Source organism: Schistocerca cancellata, chromosome 2 (genome assembly GCF_023864275.1).
Source record: "Schistocerca cancellata isolate TAMUIC-IGC-003103 chromosome 2, iqSchCanc2.1, whole genome shotgun sequence".
Lineage (NCBI taxonomy): Eukaryota > Metazoa > Arthropoda > Insecta > Orthoptera > Acrididae > Schistocerca > Schistocerca cancellata.
The window spans coordinates 891,794,554-891,807,820 of NC_064627.1; the positions used below are offsets into that span (position 1 = coordinate 891,794,554).

A 13,267-nucleotide genomic window follows, 5' to 3' on the forward strand; every position below is an offset into this window, starting at 1 on the left:
ACTTTAAAATTACGCGTAATTAATTGCGTACTCTCAATTACTTTGTTGATTTTTACTTGTAAATCTGTATTTATCGCCTTGCGGACAGTCCGTAGTGACTATTGACGGTACGAAACTCGGCGCAACTACTGCGGGTTAAGAGATTTCGGTGTATATTGAAATTGATGGGTGCTGTAGCATCTTCAGATCGATAACTTTCCCAGTGACCTAAGGTCGATGTAGCCACTAGTGCTATGTGATCGATACCTATGCCGTTGTCAAAGAAAGTCGATACCTTGGAAACGGTTTATATCTTCGACCACAGATAGTATCTATGGTCGAAGGTTTATATGTATTTCATCTTCAGTCTGCTTTTGATGTTCTTTGGAACTACCGGTTTGAAAACAAATGTCGAGTGGGAGGGATTTTGGATCTGTGGACGCTTGTGCGACGAGGAGGCGTCACCTTGTCTGTTTGTGAAAGAAACGATGCGTGAGACTCAAGTTCAGCGCGAACTGCGGTACTGCCATTGCCAGCATGGAAATTCCTCTGGTGAATGGCGATGACGAATTATTGCCATCTGAAGATGAGAGTGATTGTGAGTTAGATTTAGCCGGCGTCAACTGCGTTGGAGACCTTGCCGCCTTCTCAACTGCACAAGACAGAGGGAGACTCATTATTTGGTACATAGTGATAACAAACTTTAAAAGCTTCGCTGGGACGCGCACACTGGGGCCGTTTCATGAGGTATTTTCTTTTGCTTTTAAGAGCTATACTGAACTATACAGTATGAACAAGTAGAGATATAGTACCGTCCTGAATATTGTAAACTGTCATCATATTATGTTTGAAAGTTTTTTAAAGTATAAGCTGAAGTTTACTTTATAGTGCCTTATGGCCGTGCCTCGCTTCAGTTTGTAAAATCGTTCATATTTTGTCGCAGAAAGTTAATGCTGTAGTGGGGCCCAATGGAAGCGGAAAAAGTAATGTTATCGACGCAATTCTGTTTGTATTCGGACTGAAAGGCTATAAGCTTCGTGCGAAGAATGCGGCATCTGTAATCCACTGTTCGGAAAAATTCCCCAACCTGGACAGTTGTACAGTGGAGCTCCATTTCAGACAAATTATTGAACAGGTACGTAAATATCCGAATCACGTAATCAAGATTGTTTTTGCCAGTAGTAAATTTTTCTTCTGTATTGAGAGAGAGAGAGAGAGAGCGATACCGCTGCGCCAACTCAAACTACCACCTTTAAACCTAACCAAGACCTCGGGCTTTTTTTCCGGTTTTATGAGATGCCATATCATTACAGCACTGGACGAAGCCGACATCTGGAATCGGTAGGTTCAGTTGAACCGCCATCAAGACTCTTCTTGTGGATTCTAAATACTAAGATACCACCCATTAGTTAGGAAATCCCGTTAGTAATAAGAGTTAAGTCTTGTGCTAGCATGCCTAAAATGCTTTGCAGAGCAAAATGTTGTGCTCTGGCCTTCGAGCAAATGTCAGCGAAGCTCTTGTTAATTTGTTCATGTATTCCATTGTTGTTACCACATCACGTATCACTGTGAATTTGCTTCCTAATGAAAGTAACTAAATGTATGCCACCTTGAAAGAAAGGAATTTGTACAAAGATGTGCAATTACAAATTTAATTATCTTAAGTGAAGTTACACTTTTTGAAAATTGGTTAGAATAATTAAACTGAATGTCTTTGTTTAAGATGTTTATCACATTTAATGACCAAGAAAGAAGAAGATACGTCTTTAGATTTAAAAAAAGTAGCTTCTGATCCTAAAGTTGAAGTGAATAGCAAACATCTATTTTTCTAGTGTAATGTATATATTTCTACTTGGATATCTTTACAAGACATAATGTGTAAGTTACCAGGGCAGAGACAGGCATACACGATGGGGCAGGTTAAACGGAATAAAATGTTACTAACCATGTAAGTACTGGTGTTGAATATTATTTAAGTGGTGACAAATGGCTATTTTTAAACAAAATCATGCACATTTCATTATTGTAAACATAGGTATTCTGTGCAGAATTTCTTGTGTAACCTATCTACATCCATACTCCGCAAGCCACCTGATGGTGTGTGGCGGAGGGTACCCTGAGTACCTCTATCGGTTCTCCCTTCTATTCCAGTCTCGTATTGTTCGTGGAAAGAACGATTGTCGGTATGCTTCTGTGTGGCCTCTAATCTCTGTGATTTTATCCACATGGTCTCTTCGCGAGATATACGTAGGAGGGAGCAATATACCACTTGACTCTTCGGTGAAGGTATGTTCTTGAAACTTTAACAAAAGCCCGTACCGAGCTACTGAGCGTCTCTCCTGCAGAGTCTTCCACTGGAGTTTATCTATCATCTCTGTAACGCTTTCGCGATTACTAAATGATCCTGTAACGAAGTGCGCTGCTCTCCGTTGGATCTTCTCTATCTCTTCTATCAACCCTATCTGGTACGGATCCCACACTGCTGATCAGTATTCAAGCAGTGGGCAAACAAGTGTACTGTAACCTACCTCCTTTGTTGAGGCAATGCTCATAGTGATTAATGTAACATCTACCCGAATTACGTAATGTGCAGGAATCAGTTGCTAAAACAACACTTTGATCGAGATTGCAGGAAAACTAACAGTACAGATATCAGAGGAAATGAGCTACTTTGCAGAGAGCTCTCACTAATGTAAGAATTCAATGCATTGTAATTATGCAGGAGTCTATAGCCTATCAGTTATTTATTGTCCATTCACTTGAATGGCACCACAGCCTACATTTTATGTCAATGTGCCGTAACCATTCAGGTGGTAGCACTAGCAATAGAGGATATATAAAGTGTGTTGGGGGGTACCCAGAAAACAGGGCAGTCGTTGTCGTAGTGTAGAAATGGAGCAGTTTATCTGACTTCCAAAAGGGCTTTGGTGCCAAGGGTGGAAACGTTACCGAAATGGCTAAGTTTGTAAACTGTCCTTGTGACACTGTGGCTAAAATATAGGAAGAAGACACCAGAGAGGCAGTTCTGATGTTGCAACTGATAATGGAAACAAGTCTTAAAAAGGTCAGATTAAAAAGGGTTCAGCCAATACATCAAAGGATTGAAGACAAAGATAAAAGAAAGATTCAAGAGTGGGATTAAAACTGACAAAGGATATCAATGATAAGATTCACTGATGACATCACTATCCTCAGTGAACCTGAAGAGGAGAAATGGTGCTATCAAAAACCAGCACTGAGGAAACTGTGGTACGCCATGGGCCATAAATGACAAGGGCGAGCGACAGCTGTGGAGATGTGTATGCGCCAGTAGAAGTGCAACTGTTGAGCAACTGACTGCCAATGTGAACCGGGGAGCTACAAGCTGCGTCTCATCTACATCTACATGGATACTCTGCAAATCTTATTTCATTGAACCACCTTCACAATTCTCTATTATTCCGATCTCGTATAGCACGCAGAAAGAATGAACTCCCATATCTTTCCGTATGAGCTCTGATTTTCCTTATTTTATCTTTGTGATCATTCCTCCCTATGTAAGTTGGTGTCAACAAAATATTTTCGCATTCTGAGGAGAAAGTTGGTGATTGGAATTTCGTGAGAAGATTCCGTCGCAATGAAAAACACCTTCTTTCACTGATGTCCATCCCAAATCCTGAATTATTTCTGTGACACTCTCTCTTATATTTTGCGGTAATACAACAGTTCAGTGAATGTTGCTGCTTAGGGGCCTCTGACTTCAGGTTGTTGGTGACAAAGGGTGGAATTTGGACACCAATACTGCCACTAAATTTCCACTGAGTGGCAACAGGTAGCCTTTTCAGATGAATCATGTTTTATGCTCCATCAGACAGGTGACCATTGGTCTGCATGGTGCAACATCTGAAAGAAAACAACCTGCCACCAGGAGGGAGGGTTATGGTCAGGGACATTCTCTGGGTGATCTTGTGATTCTGGAAGACACAATGAATCAACAGAAGAGTGCATGTAGCCTTGGACAACATATCCCTGCTATATGCAGTTTGTTGTTTCTCGTCGTAGTGGCATCTACCAGCAGAACAATGCAATATGTCGCACAGCTTGCAGTGTGTGAGTGTGTGTGTGTGTGTGTGTGTGTGTGTGTGTGTGTGTGTGTGTGGTTCAAATTGCACCAGAATGAGGTTACCATACTCCCCTGGCTATCAAGCTCCCCAGATTTAAACCCAGTCGAGAGTATGTGGGACCACCTTGATCGGGCTGTTTGCACCAAGAACCCTCAACTGAGAAATATAACCAGCTGGTCACAACACTGGAATCACCATGGCTCCATGTCCCTTTTTGTACCTTCCAGAACCTCATTGACTCTCTTCCTATGTGTCTCATGCCGTGAAAGCTGTGGCTTTTGACAGGTGATCACATTAATTAGACTGAATAGTGTAAAAGGAGGTATCTGCTGGTGTGTGTTCACTACTACTTAGCTGGACAGGCCGTCCTGAAAAGTCATTTTGATTGCTTTCTCTGAAAACAGTCCTCATTAACGACATTGATAGCCCACGTACAATAGAAATATTGTAGACCTTGTGGCTACAAACATTCTTTATCCTATTGATAGTGTCATTAAACAGGCAGGGAATAGTGTCCTCAGTTTCTGACTGGTTTGATCAAGGCTGCCACAAATTCCTGTCTTGCAGCAACTTTTTCATCTCAGAGTAACGGTTGAACCCTATGCTCTCAGTTGTTTTTATGTATGCAGATCTGTCTTCCCCTACAGTTTTTACCCTTTGGTACCATGGAAACGGTTGCCTGATTCCTCAAGCCTTCATTCTGCACTTTTTTTTAGAACGCCAGTCCAAGGATGTCAGTAAAAATGCTGAAAAAATAATACATTCCTAGATCTGGAAAGAATATATTTTTACACTTTGCGTTTATACAAAATTGTTTGAAACTTACCAGTCACTCACAAGTGAGACTTTAAACTTTTGCAAAACCATTTGAAATTTACAACAGTAATAAACATACATTAGGTATAAAAACATAGTTTTAAATACCAAATGAACAACAGCTATGACACAGTTAAAGATACTATCAAAAATGGATGGATACAACTTTGTTTAGATACTGTGGACTGCAAGAAAGCAGCTTTTGCCTTTATTTAAACAGTAGTTTACTTTGCACCTGTCACATATGACAGAAGTTTAACCTTTGAAGTTAGGGCATTTGCATGCTATTCTCTTCTCATATAATATTGGCAAGTGATTAAGGGGTTCTACCCTTATATTCTTTGGAGGTAGTGATGATCCCTTATATTTAAGCCTGTTGGCTCTGTACTAGCTTGTCTCTTTTGCTTGCCAGTGTCGGCCCTAAGACCAATCTAGCAAAGAGTTTGAGCCACTTCAATTGTAAACTACCACCTGCTCATTGGCACGTCTGCTGCCCTTTTTTCAGGGAGTACCTGTCTTAAGAGAATCCACAAATTTATTACAATTATATCGTCAGATGCAAAAATAAATGTATTGTGTGGGTCCAATCTTTATCATCTGCCATTGTTGCTATCAAATAAATCTGCATTTCCCATATGTGAGTCGCAAACAGAATAGATATCCAACTAAATCCGTGGAGGTATAATATCTGTCAAAATAGGTCATATAGTTCTGATCATGTTTCTATTACAAGGGGAATTAAAACCTGTTCCAATATCTGGTTCATTATGAAGTGAACATTTTATTTTTTTTTCAAATGGTTCATTTTCTGTGTAAAGATACAGAACAATGTGTTTTTCAAAAGCTTATAGTACCAGTATATCAGCAACAAGTTCATTATCATCATCCTCCAAAAAATTATTTGAATTGTGGATAGGCCCTCTAATAGTCCCAGGCGTGCTGTCACTATCTGCAGATTCCAGATTGTTTACAGTTTTAGTAGGATCTTCCATCACATCAAAATCTAAGCTATTTTCACTGTCAGATGGACATTCTAAAGGCATGAATCCTTCACAAGTAACCACTTTACATCATTTGTTTTCTTAATAAGGGAGGAATTCCATTACAACACTCGAACTAGCACAAGAAAGTAAAAGAAAGCAGAATGAAGGAAACACTAATTTCTTGTTGTTTGAGTGCGGATAGCAGCATTACTATGCTCTGTTGCACATATCCAAACAAATTGATTCATGTAGTGCTTATGTTTTAATTAGCAGAAATACAATGTGAATGTGACAGTATCCTATCCAAAGGTTACAGAAGCACTGTACATTTTTTAATGTTCACTTGTTCTTGCTTGCAACTACCAACAACCACCATCAAAACAGAGCAATGCGTGCCAGACTGACAGTGCTACATGGCACAGCACACATTGTCGCATCATGCACTCAGTAGCGCATTCTAATGGCAGATTCTATTCAGTTACCTCCATAAAGCAACACTGCCCATCTGCAAAGCAGCTTTCAGTGTTAACTTTCAAGGAAAATGATGAAAAGGTAGTTGACACTTCGATTTGTACATCTGCAAAACAGTGCAGTGAAGGGTTAACACAAGTTCTAATGTCTTTGTCTCTTCTTGTCACAGTTTTCCATTTGCTCCTTCCCTCGTTCATTCTGCAGAGGACTTCCTCATTCTTTATCTTATCAGTCCTCCTACTTTCCAACATTCTTCTGTAGTACCATATCTCAAAAGCTTTTTTTAACCCACTCTCCACAATTCATCGTACAATGCTGTGCTCCAATTGCACATTCTCAGAAATTTCTTCCTCAGTTTAAGACTGATGTTTGCTACTGGTCTACTTTTCGTGGCCAGGAATGCCCTATTTTGCCTGTGCTTATAAGCTTTTTGTTTCTTTATTTTTGCTTTGCCCATCATGTGTTACTTTGCAACATTTATTAACTTCATCTACTTTGTAGCCCCAAATTTTGATGTTAAGTTTATCATTAATCTCACTTTTGCTATTCCTCAGTACTTTCATCTTCCTTAGATTTGCTCTCAATCCCTATATCGTTCAGCAGGTTCTATAATACTTTTTTAATTACACTGAGGATATCGATCCTTTCATCCTGAATTTTAATTCCACTCGTGAATCTTTCTTTTATTTCTGTCTTTGCTTCTTCGATGTACAGACTGAACCCTTTGGAACCTGAGCTCTTCATTCTTGGTCTTCCAGTCTTATTGTTCTCTCATGGTTCTTGCACATATTGTATATTGTCCATCTTTCCCGATAGCTGACTCCTACGTTTCTCAGAATTTCAAACATTTTATACCAGTCTACATTTACACTTTTTCCAGGTCAACAAATCCTATGACACTGTATTGACTTTACTTAAGTCTTGTTTCCATTATCAGTTGCAACAACAGAACTGCCTCTCTGGTGTACTTATGTTTCCAAAAGCCGAAGTGGTTGTTGTCTTACAGATCCTCAATTTTCTTTTCTATTGTGCTGTCTATTATTCTTGACAGCAGTTACTACAGTCGATAAATCCATTAAGAAGACTAGGAGTTTCAGTTTTGGCAGAGGAGAGAAGCAGTTGTTCGCAAACTGCTTAAAGAATGAATTGACAACATTTAATCTGAATTTGATGGACATAGACAAGTTGTGGGTAATGTTGGAACATCTCATAGTGTGGACAGTTTTCATATCCATATAGAATGTGACTCAGTGACTGCTGTGGCAAAGAATGTTTCTGATTTCATAAGTGGCCCTGCCTTTGATGGGATAAGAGATGCCAGTGACAGGACTGGAGTAGGTTGTAGTGGGAGCATATATGGATCATGTCTTGCATCTAGGTCTATTGCAGAGAAATGGGTCAGGGGACAGGGAACAGGGATGTAATAGGGATGTACAAGGATATTCTGTAGGTTGAATGCGTGACATTAATCAGTGCAGGAGGAATGTGGATGATATTTCTAATTTCAGAGCAAGATGAGAGATAGTCGAAACTGTGATGGACAATATGAACCAATTGCTCCAGTCCTGAGTGGTGCTGAGTCACAAGTGGGGGCTCCTTTGTAGCCAGACAGTGGGCCTGTGCAGGATGATCGATGACTTGAGAGGGAAACGCATGGGAGGTCTATTTCTGGACAAGGCGTGGAGGTTAATTTTGGTTTGGGAAGGCCTCAGTGAAATCCTTGGCATATTTGGAGAGGAACTGCTCATCACTACAGATGTGACGAGCATTGGTCCCTAGGCTGTTATGATAAGGACTTTTTGGTGTGGAATGGATAGCAGTTGTCAAAGTGGAGGTATTGTTGGTGGTTGGTAGGTTTGATGTGGACAGAGATACTGAAGTAGCCATTTTTGAGGTAGAGGTTGACATCGAGGGAGGTGGTTTGTTGGGCTCAGAAGGACCAAGTGAATGTTCAGGTGGGATATGAATAGGCCTGAAGATGTTATCAATGAATATCAACCAGCTGAGGGGTTTGGAATTATGTGTGATTAGGAACATGTCTTCTAGATGACCCATGAATAGATTGGCATAGGATGGTGCCAAATGTATGGCCATTGCTAAACCATGAATTTGTTTGTAGGTGATGCGTTCAAAGAAGTAGTAGTAACAGTGAGAATATAGTTGGTCATGGTGACCAGGAAGGAGGTTGTAGATTCGGTGTCGATCGGGAAATATAGTCTTCAGTAGCAGCAAGGTTGTGGGCATTGGGGATGTTAGTGTGAAAGGAAGTGCCATCTATAATGATGAACAGGGTGCCGGGTGGTAAAGGAACAGATACTGTGGAGAGTTGGAAGAGAGAATGATGGGCGTCTTTTGTAGGAGGGTAGGTTAAACAGTCAGAATCCCAAACCCCTCATCTAGTGCAGATTCATTGACGACATCTTTGGGATCTTTACTGAGGTTGAAAATGCCTTGTTCACATTCCTCCAAAATGTCAACACCTTCTCCCTCTTTCACCTCACTGGTCCTTCTCAGTCCAATAAGTTACCTCCCTCGATGTTGCCCTCTAAAAGTATGGTCACATCAGTACTTCTGTACACATAAAATATACCAACCACCAATAATACCTCCACTCTGACAGCTGCCACCTATTCCAGTCAAAGAAGTCCCAGCCATGCAGACTAGCCACCCATGCCTGTCATATCTGTAGTGATGGGCATTCCCTTTCCAAACATGCAAAAGGTATCGATGATGCCTTCTCAGAGTGAAATTACCCTTCTCATCTTGTCCAGAAACAGATGTCTCACGTCTTGTCTTTGCAGTCACCTACCATCCTCCACATACCCACTATCTGGCTGCCTTGGAGCATCCCTCTCTTGACTCAGTACCACCAAGGGCTAAAGCAGCTGAATCTTATGCTCTGCCAGGGTTTCGCTGACTTATTCACACATTGTGAAATGATAAATATTTTCTCCAGTGACCGCCACATCCTTCCCATGGTGCTACTCCGCTGCCCACCCAACCTATGTAATGTCCATGTGAGTGCCTATTCCATTCTGTCTCCCAGCCTCTAGCCTCAAGGTTCATACCCCTGGAAAAGATGTAGATGCAAGACCTGACCCACACATTCTGCTACTATTACCTACTCCAGTCCTTTTAGAGGCATTTCCCACCCTTTTAAAGGTGGGACCACCTGTAAAAGCAGCCACATAATATACCACTTTAGCTGCCATCACTGTGTCACATTCTATGTGAGCGTAACAACTAATAAGCTGCCTGTTTGCAAGAATGGTCACTCCCTACCTGTGGCCGAGAGAGAGCCTGGTCACCCAGTTGCTGATCATGCCACCCAACACAAAGGGGTTTCACAGCCTATGCCATCTGGATTCTTCCCACCAACACCAACTTTTGTGAACTGTGCATGTGGAAACTCTCCCTGCAACATATTCCCATAGCCATCCTGTCCTCCACTGACTAGTCCGTCCCCCATCTGTCTATTCCCTACCCTACTCCCACTGCAGCCCTACACACACCTTCTGTCCCACTAGCCCATCTACATAGTCCTTTCCTGTTTGCGACAAATCTCCTCTCTCTTCCCTTTGCCCTTTGGCCTCCTCTGCCCCCCCCCCCCCCCCCTCTCCCATCCCACCGAGCAAGGCGGTGCAATGGTTAGCACACTAGACTCACTTTTGGGAGGACGAAGGTTCAAACCTGCATCCAGCCATCCTGATTTAGGTTTTCTGTGATTTCCCTAAATCGCTTCAGGCAAATGCTGGCATGGTTCCAACGAAAGCGTACAGCCGACATCCTTTCCCACCCTTCCCTAATCTGATGGTCCTGATGACATCTCTGTTTGGTCCCCTCCCCCAAACCACCCAACCAACATCCCCTCCACTCTCCTCCCCCCCCCCCCCCCCCCCCCCTCCCGGGGGTCCACAACTCTTTTGTGGATACGTGCGTAGCGAGCACGGGACCCCGAGCTAATGTGGCCTTCCTTCATTTCCGGGCTGCATACCTTCCCATTCCGCATCCTTCCCCATCCCTATCTTCGCCCATCCTCCCCTCACCTCTGGCTCTTTTCTTCCCTTTCTCCCCATCTGGGAGTATGGTTTGTGCCTACGTCCGGAGACGGACGCTCGTAAATGTACTGCATTCTTTGCCTTCCTTGCTTTTATGTCTTCTTCCTTCCTTTGTCCTTCTGTCTTCTTCCTTCCTTTGTCCTTCTCTTTTCCTTACCTCTTCTCTTTCCCTTTTCTCCGCTGCGGCGTTTGAGACCTCTCTTCCTTCCTTTCCCTTTCTCTTTCTTCCTCCCTGTGCGTGTCTGAAGGCCGACCCACGCCCTTCGTGCGTAGCCGGTGACGGGGTAACGCGTAATTCCCCGCCCCGGGTAGACAGGTAGGACACGTACGTACCCCCTGGTAACGGCCAGACCCAGGGAGGGGTGATTACCCGAGCTGATACCTTCCGAAAATGCCGATTGGTCCCTCCGTCCGTTTGTCGGGAGGTGTGACCTGAGGTGTGAACAATCACCTAAGGCGGGAGTGCCCTCAGAGAGGGCCCCCACAAGGGAGGAGCGCGCCATCGGAGACGCCGGTAATCATGGGGGATTCTTCCGCAATGGTTTCCTCACCTTCCACTAAGTCTGCTCACAAACGTAAGTATACTGAGTCTCAGCCACAGACGATTCTTCCATCGTTGCCACAGTTCCTTGTTGTTTCTCGGTCTGATGAAGGTCACGACTTCTCCACGGTCAACCCTTTCATTATTCAGAAAGGTGTCGACGCAATAGCAGGTCCTGTAAAGTCTTGTTCCAGATTACGGAATGGCACCCTGTTGTTAGAAACACACAGTGCCCTCCAGGCACAAAAATTGCTGCGTACTTCTCTGCTCCACACCTTCCCTGTCCGGGTGGAACCGCACCGTACCTTGAATTCCTCGCGTGGAGTCGTTTATACACGCTCCCTCGATGGATTGTCTGACGAAGAAATTCAGCACTATCTGTCTGACCAGGGCGTAACGGCAGTTCATAGAGTAATGAAACGGGTTGACACGAACATCATTCCAACCCGCACTGTCTTCTTGACATTTGACACAGTTCAACTCCCATCGAAAATCAAAGCAGGCTATGAGATAATTTCCGTTCGCCCTTACGTCCCAAACCCTACGCGTTGCTATCGATGTCAGCGGTTCAATCACACCAGCCAGTCCTGTTCCAATCCAGCCAAATGTGTTACGTGTGGCAAGGATGCCCATGAGGGTGCTTGTCCACCTCCATCCCCTCGCTGCATCAACTGTATGGGTGACCACGCTGCTTCCTCTCGAGATTGCCCCGTTTTTAAGGACGAGAAGCTCATCCAGGAAATAAGGGTGAAGGAAAAGGTGTCGACCTTTGCTGCTCGAAAATTATTCGCCAGTCGCAAGCCCACCGTGCCTCAGACAGGAAAATACAGCACTGTCCTTGCTTCTCCTCGGCCAACAAAGGAGGCGGCCACGCAGACTTGCGACCTCACCTTTAGTACCACGGTCGTCAGATCGGCCAGCGCAAAGATCGCTCGTTCAACCTCACCACTTTCGCCTGCCCACTCTATGGCTCACCCTTCGTCGGGTTCTGCTACATCTCGAGCCCAAAAGTCGGACGCCAAGTCTTCGAAAAAAGAGCATACTCGTGAAGAGTTTTTACGTACCGCAACTTCACAACCATCGGTTCCTCCTTCATCTAAACAACATTCTTCCAAGAAGGCTACAAAGAAACCCAGTTCCTCTCCTTCTCCGCCAAGGCGTGCCCCCTCTACAGCACCACCTGGCGGAAATCGCCCTCGGCCATCTTCTGTGTCGCCGAGGCGCACTGCTGGTGGCCGGTCAACCGGCCGATCGCTGGTGGCAGGGACTGCTCCTGCCCAACCTATGGATCAGGATCTTCTGCCTTCGGCTGAATGCCATTCCATGCTGTCGGTTGCTAGCTCCGAGCAGTCTTTGAGTTGACAGCAACTTTGGTCACATTCCTCCATTTTCTTTTCACCCCATGTCCATTATCCACTGGAATATCCGCGGCATTCGAGCCAATCGGGATGAATTGTCGGTCCTCTTACGCTCCTACTCGCCGGTCATCTTCTGTCTTCAGGAAACAAAGCTGCGTCCCCATGACCGCTTTGTTCTCCCTCATTTTCAGTCTGTCCGATATGATCTCCCCTCTGTTGAAGGCTCTCCAGCCCATGGAGGACTCATGATTCTTCTCCATGATACTCTCCATTATCACCCAATCCCCTTAAACACTTCCTTCCAAGCTGTCGCCGTCCGTCTTTCACTTTCCGGATACACGTTCTCTCTTTGTACTGTATACATTCCATCGTCCACACCAATGGCACGAGCTGATCTCCTTCATCTTCTTGGTCAGCTTCCACCCCCCTATTTGCTGGTTGGGGACTTCAATGCCCACCACCCGCTTTGGGGATCTCCACACCCTTGTCCACGTGGCTCCGTATTGCTAGACGTCTTCCACCAAGCGGATCTAGTTTGCCTTAACACTGGGGTCTCCACATTTTTGTCTGCCTCCACGACAACCTTATCTCATTTGGACCTCGTGGTCGGTACTGTTCCGCTCGCTCGGCGCTTCGAATGGTTCGCCCTTGATGAAACACACTCGAGTGACCACTTTCCATGTGTCCTCAGACTGCAGCCTCAACTGCCATATATGCGCCCGCGACGCTGGAAGTTTGCCCAAGCCGATTGGACACATTTTTCGTCACTCGCGACATTCGATGACCGTCGCTTTCCCAGCGTCGACGATGAGGTCACACACATTACCGACGTTATCCTTACAGCTGCGGAACGTTCAATACCACGCACCTCCGAATTGCCCCGGCGCCCCCCAGTTCCTTGGTGGAACGAGGCATGCCGTGACGCAATACGTGAGCGGCGACGTGCTCTTCGCATTTT

At 44.4% G+C, this 13,267-nt stretch overlaps 1 protein-coding gene across 1 annotated transcript in view; it reads left to right on the forward strand.

Annotated features, from left to right (window-relative positions):
* Positions 1-364: 364 nt before the first annotated feature.
* LOC126162835 (structural maintenance of chromosomes protein 4-like) overlaps positions 365-13,267 on the forward strand; it is a 320,394-nt gene continuing 307,491 nt past the window's right edge. Inside the window, exons 1-2 of the mRNA XM_049919596.1 lie at positions 365-726; positions 923-1,114. Of these exons, the coding sequence (XP_049775553.1) occupies positions 517-726; positions 923-1,114 (402 nt within the window). The 5' untranslated portion in view covers positions 365-516. The remainder of the gene's footprint in view (positions 727-922; positions 1,115-13,267) is intronic.